The sequence below is a fragment of the Polypterus senegalus genome, chromosome 3 (genome assembly GCF_016835505.1).
Source record: "Polypterus senegalus isolate Bchr_013 chromosome 3, ASM1683550v1, whole genome shotgun sequence".
Lineage (NCBI taxonomy): Eukaryota > Metazoa > Chordata > Cladistia > Polypteriformes > Polypteridae > Polypterus > Polypterus senegalus.
Genome location: NC_053156.1, coordinates 263,425,131 through 263,444,651, shown reverse-complemented (window position 1 = coordinate 263,444,651; position 19,521 = coordinate 263,425,131). Strand labels below are relative to the sequence as shown.

At 35.4% G+C, this 19,521-nt stretch overlaps 1 protein-coding gene across 8 annotated transcripts in view; it reads right to left on the bottom strand.

Annotated features, from left to right (window-relative positions):
• The window catches only part of LOC120526114 (protein EFR3 homolog B), a 165,947-nt gene that overhangs the window by 54,658 nt on the left and 91,768 nt on the right, over window positions 1–19,521 (bottom strand). For all 8 annotated transcript variants that reach the window (XM_039749043.1, XM_039749039.1, XM_039749041.1 and 5 more), the window contains 6 exons: window positions 18,896–19,045; window positions 15,170–15,304; window positions 14,245–14,323; window positions 8,304–8,439; window positions 1,645–1,806; window positions 1,447–1,558 (listed from right to left, as the gene is read on the bottom strand). In XM_039749043.1, coding sequence (XP_039604977.1) covers window positions 1,447–1,558; window positions 1,645–1,806; window positions 8,304–8,439; window positions 14,245–14,323; window positions 15,170–15,304; window positions 18,896–19,045 — 774 coding nt within the window. The remainder of the gene's footprint in view (window positions 1–1,446; window positions 1,559–1,644; window positions 1,807–8,303; window positions 8,440–14,244; window positions 14,324–15,169; window positions 15,305–18,895; window positions 19,046–19,521) is intronic.

Sequence of the window (19,521 nt, the reverse complement as noted above, 5' to 3'; positions counted from 1 at the left end):
CCCGGGATCAGCTTTCTTAACTCATTTTCTGCCTCCTCCTTGCTAGCGAAAACATAGAAATGCCCTGCCATTCCACTTTCAGTTTTGCGGATACAGGAGGCCGATTTGACATTGGCTTGCCGTAGCGCTGTTTAATATTATAGAAGGCGGCGTTTGATAGCTGTTGCTGGAGAGAAGTCAGGGAAGACGCGAATGTGGCAATCTTCATATATAATATCTTCCTTTTTTTTCCTGAGGAGTTCCATCACCTCTAACTTAAATGATAATCGTTCAAAACGGACTATAAAAGATCTTGGTCGGGGTCTGACGGTGTTTGATCAGACGCTGTAAGCCGCTGCTATCTCAGATTCTGCTTTAAAGTCGCCCCGATTATTTTAGAAAAAGTTCAGTTGCGAATTTCACGGGTTTAAACTTTCGATTCTCCGGCAAGCCTTCAATTCTGACATTATACCTTCTATTCCCATCTTCTAAAGCAGCCAGTCTGTCTCCAAGTTTTTCTCCGAGTTTTTTACATTCCGAACTGACATTTACTGCTCTTTCCTCGGCACTGGCAGCTAGATGTTCGGCTATTTCGATCCGATTCGTGAATGTCTCACTAAGATGCTCCAATCGATCAGCAAGCGTGCTCAGTTTAGCCGAGTTTTTCTCAATGCGCTCTTCAATTTTACCCAGCACCTGTCGAAGTTCAAGCTGTACCTCTTGACGCCTTTCATTTGCCTGTTGGATTTCCTGTCGCAGACATTCATTGGCCTGTTTCATCTCCTGTTTCCATTCCTGTTTCAGTCTCTCATGTGCCTTTGCCGTTGCTTTCTCATTAGCCTTCTCGCTTTTCTTTATATCTTGCCTGAGGTCAGCGAGCAACACTTTCAGTTCAGATAGCTCAAATGTGCCTTCTTGTACCGTAGATGAAGCAGCAGACTCTGCTGAAGCCGGTGTCCCGCTGCTCCAGTCCCGCGTGATTGCGTAACTGAAGCCGCGGACCTCCCGGCCTTTTCCAGTTTCAGGTAATCCTCTCCAATCGGCGAGCTATCCACATCTGCACTCACGATTGCACCTTCGCTCCCCTTTTCGCTCTCAGCAGGCGACGATGTAGCGGACCGTGGTCCCGAGGAGTCTGTACTTTCGCCCATCTGATCCAGGTCTGTCTCTGAGAGGCCGTATCTCGAACTAGGGCTTGCTGATCGCAGCTTGGATGTAGCTTTAGTCTTCGATTCTTTCGGACCCCCCTTCTTGTTGGCCATGTTTATATGTGTTTACATATACTGTAGCGGTCCCTCTCGGGTTGAATAAATACAGGATATCTCAGAATAATAAGCAAATAATATGAAAAATAGCACCACTGCTAGCGGAGCTCCACTTCAGACGTCCATCTCTCGCATCGGACGAGACCAAAATCTTTTTTACATTATTAATTATAAATTTTTCAAAAAAAGGAAAATTGCCTACCCTGAGTTGGCTGAGCTCAGTGTTGGATGGATTCCTGGTACAGGAATTTTTCCAATGATAAAAAGCATAACTTCTGACCTCTGGTATACAGGAAGAGTATTGGCAAAGGATCCTGAGAACATTTTCAAAAGAAGAATACAAGTATGACAAAAAATTACTATATTACAATCATTGATAAAAAAATATTGCCATACTCACCAATAGTTTTGATAATGGCTTCCTGAAACTGACGTTCTTCATGTTCCTTAATTATCTTGGACCCAGTAGTAAGGCAAGGGTCATAAGAACCTGTGAGCTCATAGTCGATGCTAAGGCGCAACTGTCTAAGAAGAGTGTTGAACACCTCTAACACTGTTGGACCTGAAAAAACAGCCACACAAGTACATTGTTTATTAACTAGTTAAACTATTCATTCATTTTGTTTAGTATTTACTGCATACTCCAACACAAGAGTGTAGCATAGGTAAATTTATCATTTTAGACCCCATTGGCATTAAACAATTACTTAAGATTACTTTACAGTATACTTATACACAAATGACTAATACATCAACATTAACAGCCACTTTACCAAACAAATCTTACTTTATAGTCTTTAGGGTCAGTAGCACTGAGTAAATAGAATTCAAAGGCTTTGGTAATAGAAATACTTTTTGTTATCAGTTTTTTTTTATTTAGAGTAAAAAAAAACAATATCAAAATGCCCAACATCTTTTACAAAGTTTAACAGTGCATCTTAGTTAAGTATTAAAAGAATAATTGTCAGAAATAAAAGATCCATTGTCCCCCAAATTCTCCTTCCTAATTACACATCATCTTGGAGTACTAAACTATTTACAGTAGATAATTAACAAAATACAGTAACCTTGTAGCCTTTTTTCAAAAATTCTATTTCTATGTGCCACTGGATTAAAGATGCCATAGAAACAGTATTAATCCTAGCAGAGGTGAACTCCAAATGAAACAGATTACAAAATTGGATAAACAAACATATGAGGGCTAGATTATCCAAGAACTTTAAACAAGAGGTTACAAGCTGCCTCAGTGAATAATTGCCCCCAAAAATAATTGTTTCCAAGAAGGGACTGAAAGAAAATGAAGAGGTGTTTTATAAATAATAAAAATGTAAGGAGTACCGGGTAGACTGTATTTAATTACATTATACAGGGCTGAAGACATTTCTTTCCAAAAATAAAATGCTGGTGAGTAATGCCAAAGCCTGTGCATGAATTTGTTATTCAGGACACAGATGGCACAGTGGGTTTAGGCAGAGCTTCATATTGAGTCTTTATTGGAGAGAGATATAACCTCATTAGATATAATATAATATAGTTATAATATATTATATAGTATAACTGCGGTGGGCTAGAATAGATTAGAATAGATTCAGCATATCTGGGTATAGATTCTATAAGTGTTTTGAACTTTGCTGAAGTGAAGAAACACCATTCCTCTATAAGAAATTCCATCAAATGTTGTGGTGGTAATGGTGGTGCAAAAGGCTTTTCAAGGGGTTGCTCCAGAAAGCCCCAAGGTATATGATTAGCAAAACATTTGTAGACCACATGTGTCCTATGAATTGTGATAATATCCTCCAAGACGATTTCACTACCATTATGAAAGAAGTTATTCACCAAAGAATGAATGAGAATTTTCAGAATTGCTTTCAGAACTCTACACCATTAAAAAGCCAGTAGACCTCTGAAGTAATACATTCTTGTTTTATCGTGACACTGGAGAGTCGGGGAAGTGCTGCATGTTGGTAAGGCATACAACTAAGAAGTTCACTGTTTTCTGTACATGTTACAATACTACTAACTACTACTATTACTACTACTGTGAAATATATGAACTTGTCTACTTGCTGAGCATATTGTGAAGGGTGGCTAAAATGATCAGATGACATTTCAAATGTAAAATAAACCTTTATTTTATCTTTGTATCAAATTTGAAGCAGTGGTATGGGGTGTATTTAATGTAGCAATCGCAATTAGCATCCATTTCTGAGACTTTCTAAATGGACTATTATACAGTAAGTGGGAGATATACCAGTTGAACCTGCAAAGTCTTTTTCAAGTATGGATTAAAAGAAAAAAATTACATGTATGCTAAAATTAGTGGAAAACTTGTGAATACATTTAAATGTTGTCATGCATATGAGAGTTTGTTGGGGGCTCTACTCAGTAGAACATAAATTGGGGTTATGCTGAAGCACATCTACTAACCTCTCTTTCTCTTCCAGCTCAAAAATGGAGATGGAGTCGAGAGAGGAATACTGACCTCACTTCTACAGCATCCCACCCCTATATAAATACATCAACAGCAGTCAGTGTTCATTTGGACCTGCAACTGCTGGAGCTACACTAGCCAGAAAAAGCCCTTGAGTTCTGTAAAATCTCAGAATGATGATAGTGTTCTGAACCTTATTTTCTGTTGTTTTTGTTGCCTCACTCTATTAGCATTGCTGCTAATAAACATGGATCTCAGAAAGACCCCAGCACTTCACTTTTTTGTGTCTCATTTTCTCCCACATAAATCCTGTAAATCTGTAGATTCCAAAGGAAACTTGAAATATGATTTTCTGTCAGTGTAAAGTGTTTTAAAGGTAATGCCTTAGTGCACGGACTTGTATGTGAACAATGTATAATAAGTGATCCGTTAAGAATATTATGCAGAGTACTGTGAGGTTCAAAATGACTGGTACGTCGATGCAAATAGGAAATCGGGACAGGAAGAAGTTTTGCCTTGTGCTGCCTTTGTTTAGCAGTTTAGCAGCAGCAGTAGAGACATGAACAAGTGATTGTGTGAGCAATAGAAAGAAACTGCACTTTTACTAATTTAAGGGGTGAATACCAGCTAACAAATCTGTATGTATTTCCTGGTCAAACTCTGTATGGAGTTTGCATGTTCTCCATGTATCTGTAGGGAAGAGTGTGCATAACTACAAATACAGTAATATTTTATATTGAATATTAGAATACATTTTCAAACACTCTCAAAATATGTTTATTCCTTATTTGCGCCATTATATTGCATGCACTTAGTTTAGGCTCACATGGAGCTACCCTGGGTTTGCATGTTGCTTATTAAGTGAATGGTCTGGGATGTTACTATGACAGATGTTCAGTATTTGATGTAAATAATAAGCTTGTTGAAAAGCAATATGTACATGGAAAAACTTTAATCTATATATCTGTTGTTACTGTTATTAATTAGTGACTTCAACTGTTTCAAAAAATAACCAAAGTAAGAATTCCCTAAACAAATACTCTTTCAAAGTTTAGAATAGATGACATTCTCATAGAGTCAGTATCATTAAATATCAAAAAACAGTATACCGTATGTGTGCGCTGATCTAATTGCTTGCAAAGGAAATACCAAATACATTTTTGAAAATAAATAACCATTTGCTTAAATTTATTGCAGGTTTTTTTTATTATACTGGAAGCCCTGAACTATCACATTATCATGAGAAAATTGAGCTCTGACACAGGTAGTAAAATTATATGTATTAAATTAACAAGTACAACATGAATGATAAACAGTTTGACAAATATAAAGAAAGATGTGTTTTTAGACTTGCAAAACAGTAATTGTGTGGAACTTTTTGGTGAGTAAAACAAAATTAGTAAAACAGAACAAAAACTAAAACTTAATTGCTGAAAAACTAAAACAAAAAAAATTTTGAAAAAAGAACAAAAAGCTAAACAAAATCTAAAACTAAAAAATGGGAAAAAGTTACAACTAAACTAAAACTAAAAAATATCTTAAAACTAGAAAAACACCGGACCTTCCCTGGCAGGGGTGTCAGTCCATCACAGGGGTCATTTGCACACATGGCCATTGACACTGGTATAATTTCGGACTGGCAATTAACCTACTGTGTCATCTCCAGACAGAGGAGTAGCTTCAGTGACAGACTGCTGTCACCGTCCTGCTCCACTGACAGACTGAGGAGATCGTTCCTCCCCCACACTATGCGACTCTTCAATTCCACCCGGGGGAGTAAATGCGAACATTAATTTTATTTTAATTTTTTTCATTTTTATTACTATTTAATTTAATATTGTTTCTTTGTATCAGTATACTGCTGCTGGATGATGTGAATTTCCCCTTGGGATTAATAAAGTATCTATCTATCTATCTATCTATGTACAAATTTGGCATGTGTAAGGAAAACCAGAGTACAAAGACGAAAACACACACAGACCCACGAAGACCAAGCAAACTGAAAACAGACAGCAAAGTGGGATTTAAACCATAGACTCTGGATCAGCAGAAAGCATTTAACTCTCTGGTGCCTCACCGGTAAAACAACATGGAGACTAAGCAACTGTTTTATGACACTTTTAAAAGCAACAGTTTAAATTTTGTTCGACAAAGTCAACACTTTGTGACCTGCTGCTCTTAGTATACAAAGAAAGACTATAAGCACAACGTTTGATTCATTTAAGAGGTTAATTAAAAATAATTTTAAACAATCTAATTAAGCCAGGACAAGGTGAAGGTCAAGTGGATCAGCATGGTTTTATGCTGACAAAGTTAAATAAAAGTGGAAATCCTTGAATGTGACTATTTTTCAGGCATTTAAGCTGGCAATCATACATTTATAAGTAGCAATAAAAGAAATGCTTTTTAAAAACATACTCAGTGTAATGATCTACACTGCTTAGTTTGGGGTTGCAGAAAGGAATAAAACAGCACTACATGGCTTTCACCATGTGGCTCTGTGCTCAAAATTACAGACTGAACCAAAAAGAAAAATTACACATGCAGCCCAAAACCACTACTAATTCTAAAACAAATTCTCCATTTCCCTTAATAACAATAATATATTTACTTTTTTTCAACAGCCAACATCATTGATTTAACTTGCTTTTAAAATAATTATTGAATTTCAAAGCACACTTCTATACTGTATGTTCATGATGGATATATTTTCTGTTAGCCAGATTTCCTGTGTTAGTTTTACAGCCCTTCAAATTTATTTTAAGCTCTGCAGTGCCACAATGTGGAGTTTCAAGGATTTAAACCCATTAGCTATACAGCTTCAAAATGATAAGCTGAAGATCTCACTGCTTTTACAGAAAAGTCTGTATGTGAACACAAAAAAGCAATATTGTATGCAATGTATGCAATACATTTATATTTGCATATATTAATTAATTGAAAACTATAGTATACATTTATATACAAACAAAATGGAAAGAGAGATGGAAAGATAAAGTGATATTTTTAGTATGGTACTTACTGTATATGTACTTTCAGTATTAGCATAAGACCACAGTTATATACTATAGTCCTTCAGTATATCAGGAAGGACTGCATAGGAATTAAATCATATTATTGAATAATTAGTGCGTGAAAAGAATAGGAAACATCCACAAAAAGTGTTCATTATCAGATCAGATTATGATATGATAATTCACTACACTTACATACCTAGACTTGCATTTTAAAACAAGATGGCAGTCCACCACTGGCCCAAATTACAAATTCTAGTTCTCTTAATATATACGTCTTATGGATTAACAGAAAACATTTGCGTACATGGGAGAAATATTTAACATTTCACAAAGAATGGCCAGAGTAGGAATTGAGTCTAGGCAGCATTACTAATTACCATACAATTGGCTGACCATTTTTTTATTTACTATAAAATTATATTGAATACATCAACTAGTTTTATTTTAAAATACATAGAAGACATGAATTATTATCACATCTGTTCATCTGTTAAGCAATTATTCAACCCACTAGACCCAGGTCAGGGTCACATAGATATTTAGTGTTTGCTAGAAACTATATAGAAATATTCATTTTCATCATTAGTTATGGAAAATCTCTCTGTGCTTCTGCTTGGTAGATACATAGAACTGGCTTAGAAATCCAATTTGGTCACTGTCTGTGGCATGTGGAGTTTACACATTGTCCCCATGGCCTCTGGTTGTGTTTTTCTCCTGTTTTCCTCCCAAATTCCACATGTTTATGATGACTAAGGAATCTACTGTATATTAGCCTGGTATGAATGATGAGGAGTGTGTTCGATGATAATGTCTCACCCAGGGTTGGTTCATGCCTTGCATTCAAAGGTGCCATGATATGCACCAGCTGTCATGACCATAAAAATTGGTTAAATTTGGTTTGAGCATGGATGAATACATGACTCTCTGTGAACGGTGGCATGTTAGCTAAGTAGAAAAAATATTTTGGCTTAGATATCATTAAATGATGCTAATTGTAAATGTACATGCATCCAAAAAATGAAAAACCTTTCATAATTAAATGTTTTTTAGTATACTCTATGTGAAATCCATATCTTTTTAAAAAGGAAAATAAGAGAAGAACAATTGATCCCTCATGTGGAATGAAGCAGAATCTCCCACACTCTTGGTACATGAATATCATATATCATAAATTGTAATCCTCAGTACAGAAATATTAGAATAATGTCCTCGGAAACAGAGATGAGAAATCCAAGGGTGACTAAAAGCATTTTTTCAATAATCAGCCTCTAACTCATAATTACAAGACATGATTCTCTTTTCTCATTCTCGCATAAAGCATCATCCCTGGACTCACAGGCAGCAAAGTTGAGTCCACATGCCTTGCAGAGTGCAAAAAAAAAAACACCTTACCCAGTTGAGCCAATGGAGAACTCCATCAGCGTACATTACAAATCAGATCTCTGACTGCAAAGGTGTCTTTAGTGCACACTAATGACCTCTCCTACAACTGTTCATTGAAGTATATTACAAGTCATATACTACAGCAAACAGAATTATTTGGAAAAAATAAAACACTTTACCTATTTAGTTGTTCTAAATAGATTAAGACCATTAAAGCATTTTTCTTACCAACAGAGCCACTTGCAGCAATAACAGCTGCTTCTGATAGAACTTCCACTATGCCAGCACGAACTATGGCAGAATTCTTGCTGTTTGCATCAAGATGCCCAAGGAGCTGCTGGATTACCAGATGTGAATGCTGGGACTGAAACAAATTAACAGAAATATTATATATTATTGATAAACATAGACAGTGTAAAAGAAACACAAAAAATAAGAGCTGTAGGCTGCAGTGACTTCCCAAAGATTTGCATATTAGGGTAAGTGGTGATTACTAATTATGTGGTTGAGTGGGCCCTGCAAAGGACTGGCTCTCTGCCCATGACTGGTTTTAACTGGCATTCAGTTTTTAGCATTGATGCCTCACAGTTCAAGAGATCTTGAATCTATGGTTGGTTCAATCACTGTTATGTAGAACTGTATGCTGTTCTTGACCCAAGTTGGTGTTTCTCCAAATACATCAAGTGTCTCATGTACCAAAATAGAACCTATTAGATTAATTCATGGCTCCAAACTAGTTCAATATGATAAACACAAAGTGTGTCATGCTTTGTATACGTTTTACTTCTCTGTAACATTGTCATAGAAAAGCATAATCAAAAAATGGATAGATGGATATTCTGCTGTCTGGCATAGTGGCTCAATGGACAACTGAAGATCTAGTCATGTCTGTATGTTGTACTTAATGTGTGATGCCTCAGTCTTCAAATAACTCCCACTGACATTCATGTTAGATAATTGTGACTATAAAGTAGACCCATTTGGATGACTATAGATGTGTCAGAGATTGTGCCGTATGGTGGATTGGAAACCTAGTAATGTTTGGTACTTACCTTGCACTAAATACATAAAGAGAGTTTGAAAATGTATGAATGAACAGAGATTCAAATCATATTTATTTACAATGCAGTTAAATATCAAGCCTTTTGAATAAAAAAAACTATAGTAAGAAAAGAAACTGCTTTTTGTACAAAAATGTATGAAGCTACTTTTTAGTCTAATACGAAAGATTCAAAATGTTTCAAATTCAAAATGTCCACATGATTCACAATGTCAATAAACAGAAAATTTAATTCTGCAGGGGATATTCTGGAGCATAAAATTAATTTTAATTATTATGCTGATGATTTTCAACTAACCTGATAATATTTATCATATTCTATCCTTTGTTAATAGCTTCAAAGAAATTAAGCGGTGGATGACTAAAAATTACTCATCACAAGGGGTGAGGATCGATCTGTTCTTAACTCAGTTTTTCTTTTTGTAAAAACTTGATTGCTTTGTGTGGATTGTAATAAAATTAATAATAATAATAAAAAAAAAAATTACTCATCGCTAAAGTCAGAGAAAACACAAGTTCTTTTATTGGGTGAATATTCTGCAGTGTAATGTCATTATATAAATCCAAACCAGGAGTGCTCAAGATGAAGGTTTACTAAAGGAGAAAAGATTAACTTTATCTGTTCTTGTAGTGCACTATTTTGTTGATTTTGATCACATTTCAAAGAGTATATAAGACAATTATGCAAAATTGATCACTGCAATGCTTTACATTCATCCATCCATCCATTTTCTAACCCGCTGAACCCTAACAAAGGCAGGAACCAATCCTGGGCAGGGTGCCAACCCACCGCAGGACACACACAAACACACCCATGGGCCAATTTAGAAACGCCAATCCACCTAACCGGCATGTCTTTGGATTGTGGGAGAAAACCGGAGCACCCGGAGGAAACCCATGCAGACACGGGGAGAACATGCAAACTCCACACAGGGTGGACCCAGGAAGCGAACTCGGGTCTCCTAACTGCAAGGCAGCAGCGCTACCACTGCGCCACCATGCCGACGCTTTACATTCAGGATGTTCAAATTGTTTGTGCACCATACTGTAACTACAAATTCTAAAACAAGAATCATAAAAATTATTTAAAAAGATAATTATATTACTGTCATTCTTTGGCCTCTTTATTGAATTCTACTAAAATGACTTGAAAATTTTTCTTTAAACTTAAACAGTTGAGAATCATTTAGCTAAGCATAATTTTTAATATTTATACTATGGTTTTGAGTTTGTAAAAAAAACTTTGTTATATTTGCAGTCTAGTCTTGTCTAGTTCCAACAAGTTGTTTACAGTGAATATGATTGGCCACTATTTCCTCGGCTGCAGCCCATGACTATCAAGTCATTTCAGATCTTCAATGAATGTCCCTTGCCAGAATATTCATGTTCACCTCCAACCTTGACGAACAACTGGAACAACTGATGGTTTCCACGTCATGGCCATTTTCGGGATCAGATTAGCTGCCATTCGAAAGATGTTGATGGTGAGTGATAATGTTATGGAAACTTTACAGCTGACATTGTGGAAGCACTTCCTCATTTGTAACATGGTCGAAGTAGCAGATTCAAAGAATCCATCAAAGGCATTGCTGGTGGAACATGTTAAACCCGATATTTAATCCTGGCTGTTGATTTCCAGGTATGCATGCATATATTGCCGTGGGTATAATGATGCTAGTGTAGAGGCAAATCTTGATGTTAACTGCAATGGATTTCATCCCTATTCTTGTCATCATCGATATCGTCTGCAAAATCCATATCAGCAAGTTGATCATTTTCATTCCAATCAATGCCAGTGTCTTGGCTGTTGATCGCCTTCTGCATGACAAAGTTGAGGGCCAATAGTAACAGAAATGGTGATAAGATACATCCTTGTCACACACCAGTCTCAATCTCAAAGAGTGCAAAGTAACCTGAACCCATCTGAATGCAGCAGCTCGAATGTACATACAGGCTGCTGAAAGTGCTAATGTACTTTTGTGGGATCCCATATATCTTCGGGATACTACCCCAGGGTGGATACTGTCAAAGGCTTTCTAGAAGTCGACGCAGTTTACCCTCGGTGGCCTCTGATATTCAATGGACTGTTCAATGATTTTCTGGAGTGTACAAGATCTTTCATGACAAAAACCCAGCTTGTTCCCCCCTAAGATGGTTGTCAGTTGCCTGTTGGACTCTCCTGAGTAGTATGGAGCATAATACCTTTCCTGGTATGGATAGGAGGGTGAAGCTGTGTCAGTTATTGCAATCAGAAATATTGCATTTCTTTGGTAGTTTGATAATTGTGCCTCTTCTCCAATCTGCTGGAACTTCCCCAGATGTTCAGTATGTATTAAACAAACTGTTGAGCTCTTGGATGATGGTCTCAACTTCAGCCTTGAGGAATTCTGCCATGATTTCATTCAGCCGCTTTGCCGTTCTTGAAGCTCTTGATAGGCTGTTTCACATCTATTGGTGTTATCTCATCAGTTCATCCAACACAACTTCATTCTCCAAATCATAGGTAACCACTGGAGTGGATTGATTCAGGGTCTCTCGAACACTCTCTTACACCACTTCTGTAGCCAATACCCTTCCCTTTCTATCTCTGATCGTTACGTTCATAGCTTTCTTTGTGCCTATGATTTAATTGACAAATATGATAAAGGACCTTGCTCTATTTTCTCTAAGACATTTCCTATGCCTCTTAATCTTTTCGCTCAATCTACTCGTTTTCGTCAAGTGTAACTTTGCTTAATCACCCAATCAATCTTTTTGAGGTGGTGGAGATCTCTTCGTCCATTTTGGTTTATTCACAGTTCCGTTTTGCCGATTTCCATTGTTGGATCAAGAACCACGAACAATCCTGAATTAATTGTTCTTTTATGCTGCATCATCGGCATCAGATAGTCTAATCAGCACATCCCATGATCATCTTTTTCAGCTGGGTCCATTTATCCTCAATGCTGTCCAATTCTTCAAGCATTTGGAATTTGTTCAGTATCTTCAGGGCAGAATCAGCAGCCATTATTCGTGTTCACCAACGCCCTCGACGACCGACTGATGGTCGATAAAATGTTCAATAATTTTTCTAATGCTAAGACAGATGTGATATCGCCAAGATTTATGGTAGGTCATTTAAAAAATTACAGCCACTCTTACTAATGGAAATTTCATTTGTGGAAATTTTACTCATCTGTCTTAGCATTAGAAAAATTATTGAACATTTTATAGTAACCATCACCTTCTCTTGCTATAACTGCTAGCATCATGGAGAATAACACTCTTTGTTATTTTATATAGCAAATACTTTTTTCCTCTTTTCAATTCTTCTTCTGTCATAATCAAAGTGTACTATCATCTCAATCATTTATAAGTATGCAGAAAGGCAAACAGTGTACACAGAAAGCAAAAAAGAAAGACAATGTACTGAAACAGACAAAACAATGCAACATACTATTTACATCGGCAGATGCAACAATACAATTAACTGCCACAATTACATGGAGATGTATTTAAATGTAAGTTTGACAGATCAGTGCAGTGACTGATCTTTTGACATGATAAAGAAACATGTGCACTAACTGGAGCAAAAGACCAGGATCTAACATGTTAAAGTAGGGTGGAAGATCATGGTGGGGGCACATTGTGTTGAGGAGTCTGACCCCTAAAAATGCTATCACATAACCTTACAGATCTCGCTCTAATGCTCTAGTGTCTTTTTCTAGATGTTTAAATAATGACGAATCCTAAAAAGAGTTAGGGAGTCCTGCACAATGCAGCAGGCCATATGGACACAGTATCTGGAGAAAATGTCTTACAGAAAATTAAGAGGCACCCCAATAATATACTCTGCCGCCCTCACTATTCTTTGCAGTCTCTTGTGGTCAGACATGCTGCAATTGGTGTACACTCTCGATGGTGCCCCTGTAACATTTGGTAAGAATGAGAAACGGAGGTTTGCTCACTTCAGTCTCCTCAAAACGTGAAGTCTCTGCTAAAACTTTTTAGTTAAGGAAGTGTAGTCCAAGTGAGGTCCTTTACAATCTCCACTGCAGAGTCACTAATGCAGACTGAGATGTGGTCATGTTGGTCAACAATTACATTTCTTGTCTTATCAAAATTGAGGGAAAGGTTGTTGTCTCTGCACGAAATGGCCAGTTGTTCCATCTCTTCTCTATTTGCTGACTAGTCAGACCTGTTTATCACACCTAGCACGGTCGTGGCCCCTGACATTTCCTTTAATCCTAATGAAACAGTTGTGCCTATCTGAAGTCACATTCACCTTAAAGTAAAAGTTCAACATAGCACCTACAGGACCTGTAATGAACACAAATCAATTTTTAGTCTGTCATAAGCATAAGATAGCCACCTCTCCTCACAGAAACCTATTCAACAACAGAAACCTTCTTGTATAAACCACACCTTTCATCAATTGAATTAGTCCTTGCAAATAAAATACTGGCATAATTTTTTCTCATATACTATTTGAGTACTTTAAATACTAAGCAAGCACAAAAAATCAATTTAATCAAGGAAGTTTTATTTTTTGCATTGTAGAGGGAAGTAACAAAATTTGCTTGTTATTTCCCATTTAATTCCTGTGGTTATAAATCCAGGCCCCTAAAGATGATGTGACAGACTCTGCACTGACATAAAGTAGGTTTAGTTATACAGTATATATATATATATATATATATATATATATATATATATATATATATATATATATATATATATATATATATATATATATCATAAAACATCTGACATTTAATAATATGTTTATAGAAATGTAATGTAATAGCACTTTAATTCAGTGAGATTTCCAGAGCACTTTTGGAGTTAAAATATAAATTATCTAAACAACATCCACTTTGAGGATATAACACACGCCCCAGCAAAAGTTATAATGAACTCCTATGTAGGTCACACAATAGTCAGTTTAATGTTGATGTGAGTGAAACTGCAGGGAACGATGTATTAAAGTCTAATAATAGCTTTATCATTTTTCACTATTTTGTTTTACAAAAATATGTATGCTAGCACCATGACATCCTTCAAATACTAAAAATTAACAGTTTATTCAAACTAAACAATGCATTGCCCAAGAAATATATGATTTCTAACCTGTATGGAGTACATAATAATTTTGAAGCAGCGGACAGCAAATGATTTTCCCTCCCATAATGAGTGATTATCCAGGTGCCTAAAAACATTAGAATGTGAGAGAAAATTGCATTATTTGTAAAAAGAATATTAGAATGATTACTTGCAAATTAATATCATGCTTACAGAAATAACAACTAACATTTTCTTTCCTTCAAATTATATTAATTAAAAAATATATGTTTGGGCTTCTCTTATCAAAATGAAAAGTAGTTTTAATATGTGCAGGTTACAAAACAAAAAGTTAATTATCAAACTTTCCCAATATATTCTATGTCCCTAAACAAAGAACTGCAAATAAATTATTTAATAAAAATAAAAGAATACATATAAAAATGCCATGTGGATCCAGTTGTTCAAGATGTTGGTTATCATGGCTCAAAAAAGATCCTAGTGACTCTGACAGAAGGCTTAATATCAGAGCACATTTAATGCAGACTGTTCAAAGTGCTGCTATTTCACAAGGAACAATGGGAAAAGTGATGTTTCCATGAAAGTATGTGGGAAAGACACCATCAAATATGTGCAACTATAGACTTATCCACTTTAAATTGCAAAGAACATTAGCAGTGGCACTTATCAGTGAAAAATGTCATCTGGTCAAATTAGTGTTTCTTTGCTTTGGTCTTTCTACATGTCAACAGGCCAGAATGCCTGTTGGTCACAATGCAGAATTCTTGCGACTCTGCTATAGTGTGAGCTTGCTTTTTCCTGATTTACTGATTCACTCACAAGGGAAAGAATAGCTTAATAAATTCAGAGCTGACTGATATATAACTAATATGATGTTCCTTATGAATATTTTTTATAAATATTTTATTATGAATTTAATGTATTTTCTTGCTATGTTGTCTACTAAGTTTTTGTGAATGCTTAGTTTACTCACATAAGAACTGGTTTGACTGCATTTTTAATATTTCCATAGGCAGCACGACCAAGCAGTTCTCTGAAGCAACGTTCTGTCAGTTCAGCAGGACTCTCTTTCTCCTTTTCTGATGACTGTAGAGGAGAAGGAGACCGGCTACAAGAAGAGAAAAGGAGCGATGCTTCAGAAATGTATAATTTTATCAAATAACTACTCCCCAACATCTTAGAGAAAGCCATAAAAATATGATATAAACAAGCTTTGTAAAGAAGGCCCCCAATGCAGTGTAAATCACAGGAGTTAAGGTTCACTAGCAAGCATCAATTAATCTAAATTCAACTTGTAGTCATACAAAAAATAAATCAGAATACTCTACAAACAGCCAGATGGTTGAACATTTCAGGATAAAATTCAATTCCTTGAAATCCCTGATTATAAATGTCAGTAAGGAGGATTTTATATTCTTTTGTGTCACCATTTTCAGCAGTCTGTAGTTGCATGAAAATATCATTCCTTTACAAAATCTATCTTATTAATAAATGATTTCCCCTTGGCAAAGTTTCTTCTACCTCAAGCGAATTTCTCAACACACAACTTCTAGATGTATGGTTAAGTCTGACTTGCCAACTGCTGTTGCTTATTTCGTCGCCAGACCAAATCAATTTAAATGATTGAAAATTGCTGGGCATGTCAAATTGTTTAACTGTGTGGTGAATTTTCAGCACACTCGTGCCAGCCCCTTTTTCTGAAAACCAGTAGCAGAACCAATGCTGTATAAAGAGTTAACAGGTACAACAAGTTCATACTCAATCTCAGCCTTTTTTTTTTTTCTTTTTTCTATTTTTCTAACACCCACATTCCTTATTTTTTGTTGTTGCATTACACACATTTCACTTTTGGATGAGCAGTCATTGGTTGTCAGCTCTCATATATACAGAGCCTGCTCCTACAACTAAAGACAAAATCAACCCAGATTGTGGACTTGTTAAAGTGATTTGGTAAGTATATCGCATTAAGTGATTAGTGTTCATGAAACCGTGCTCTTTTGATCTCTGACTTGCTAAGATTATGTAAATGAAGCCTATGACTGAAAATTGCTGGAAGAGCCATCTAATGTGAGATGGTCTTTAATCAATGCTGCTCCAAGTTAATTGGGCAAACATCAAAATCATTGATTCATCAACCATAACAATATGGTTTGGTAATGTATAAGCTCACTTAAGGTGTGTAATAAGTTTTTGAACAGCAGAAAATATTGTATGTCTGAAATTACACTCACCACAGTTTCATTCTGGGAATTATCCAAAGGATCTTTAGAATTTGGCAAGAATGCATTAAGGTTATCCTTAAGATCATACTGGACTTCTTTTAACACTCTTTGAGATTTTGGGCTACGTAGTCTCACGGCTTTGTTAAAGGATTAATAATGACATTGAAGCTAATTTTAAATTTCATATGAAATGTTGCATTATTTACTGTACACTCAGTTACTCTGTCCTATACATATTGTAAAATATTGTTATAAAACAGAAACTGCAATCAAAGTAGGCTCTAGGTATAACAAACTGACAGGCAATATAGTCAAAATTCAACTTCATTATACAGTACATCCACCATTTTTAGTAACTGTATAGGAAAACATTCCGCATCACTCAAGAAAAGTTTCATCATCATTAAAAAATATATCTCTTGAGTTTGGCTTGCTGCTTAGAAAGCTGGCTTCTGCAATGCCAGGTTTAACATAGTCTAGTCTTAATGATGAAAATGTGAACATTTTGTGGCATATCTCTCACTTATCTTTTATAAATTTCATAAGTGTGTTGTGACTTTATAACTCACCAGCTGCCTAACTTGTAATAACCTAAGGAACCCTTTCAGTTTAGTTTCAGGGCACAGCATAGCTGTGAAATCACTCTGCTTACAGCAGCAGAATCTGTGCAAATCAGCATATTAATTAGACCTTAGCACAGTCTTCATGACACTGCCAATCATGATATTTTACTGTCCAGAATAGAATGTTTCCAGGTATATCTGGCACTGCCTTCCATTAGTTTAAATTCTATCTGAGTAGCAGGTGAGAGAATGTGTTAGTCTTGTCAACAGGAGGTCCACCTTAGCACCAGTCTCCTTAAGGACTCTGTCTTTGGCTCTCTCCTTTTGTTATTCTACATGCTTCTTACTGGTCATATCATTTGTAGCACTGAGCAGGGCTATCTTTTTTAGCAGATGATACTAACATTTATTTCAATGTTAAAAGTGGAGATTCTGTGTTTTGACACCTTACAACTTGCTTAGGTGAATTTAAATAGTGGATTGAACATAACTCTTTAAAGTTAAACTGCAACAAAACATAGGCCATTCTGTCTGACAGTAAAGCTCAATTAAATTGACTCCTTTTCAATTACTCTCTGTGATGATATTATTATACTTTCATCGTCTGCAAGGGATCTTGGCATCATTTTTGATTCCTCCCTTTGTTATTAATCCCACATAAACTACATTAAGACACACCCTTATTTCCACCTCAACGACACATCTTGTGTTTACTAACTCCTCTACTTTTCTAAAACTGAGAAGCTTGTTCTTGCTTTTATTACATATCACAGTGTTCTGTACCACCCTCATTGTCTCTTTGTTACATATAGCATTCAATGTAAAATGCTATTTTTAACCTATAATGCTATAAACTGTCCTGTATCAATACACTCCTGATCACCCACTAAGGTAATACTAATGATGGCAGTCTCATTGTGTCCCAGACTAACCTGTGCTCTATGGGTGACAGAGCCTTCAAATCTACTGCTTAAAGACTTTGGATTGTCTCCTTAAATAAATAAGTACTCATTCTTTTAGAATGCAATTTTTTAAAATGTTCAGTGAGATACACTAATATACCTTTTTCTCACAGTTCTTCATCTCTCTGGTGCTCAGGAAGATATAATAAATTGCAAATTACTGCTTGTTTTTTGTACATGGTTTTATAGCAATATTTTAAATTAATGTGTTTTTATTCCAGACTATTGTTCATATTTCAGCATTTTGTATTTCCTACATTTACCTTCAATTTAGTGTTTAATGCTGATATTATTTTGTATCCAGTTATGTGTATTTGAATTTTTTAAAGAAGATATTTCAATAACTCAAGAGGATGAATATATTCCTTAGCCACTCTTGTACTTGCATAGACCCTCCCTATTATTTTAACTTTCACTTTATGTACTAAGTAAAGTGTTTTATTGTTGTTCATAGATTGATGTGGTAATATTAAGTACTGTATATTTTGTGTTTAGTAAGCATGACAGAATGAAATTACAGACAAGAAAACTTACCTTATGCAGACCAATAGGCAGAAAGTTAGGTAGACAGATACAGTAGATAGCATAAAATTAATAAAAATGGATAAAGTATATACAACATAAAATGATGCTGTAAAAGAATATTTCTCAGTCTTTACTTCTGTAGACCTTTATTAATATCTAACATGTTAACAAGAGAAGTAAACTTCAAATTAGTTGAGGCTTTAAACCAAACTGAAAATATGTCTCAAAATTAATGACTTACAAAACTCAAAGTATTCCACATGTTGCTATATATGTAATACAGTATTATATGTTTTATTGTCACAGAAAAATATGATTAGGAATGAAAATCAAACTGTATTTTATTAGTGAAATGTGAGATACATTAAACACTTATCTGACACTTATTTGATGTTATTAATAGGTGTCTTCAACTTATTGTTCTTACCTATCAGTTCCTTCTCCTTGCTGAAGATTAAAAAGAAGCGAGGGTACAATTTTGTCCATATGCTGTGGATCCCAGATATTGGCCTGCAGCTCATCATTGACTGTCTTCCGGACCACCCCCTGCAAGCCTTTGATACCAGCCATTCGGATCCTTAGACACATGAAATGTAAGCATTATTGATGTTCATACTATCAATCATGCCACCATGTTGCATAATTTTATTTATTTTTTTATACACATTGAAGTTGTAAAACAAATTTAAGACAGTGAGTGTGTGCAGCATTCATAGCAAAAATACAAAATGGACATTGTAATATTACTGTGATATAACACAGTAAGGCGTACACAACATGGCTTTTGCTGTAAAATTTGGCATTTAAGTTATTTACTCAGCAGACCAAAAACAATATTTGTCATCCTAAAATAGCCACCATGATTATATCAAGTTTTTTTTATTTACACATTTTTATATTTGCTACTTGAAATGAATGTTTTGTAAATAAAAATCCAAAGTAATACAAATACTAGACAATAGTTTTATCTAGAATTTCAACCTGTAATTATTTTTACTGTCAAAAGGAATGCTAAAATTTAACATGGGAATCAAAACTCAAAAACATATTATT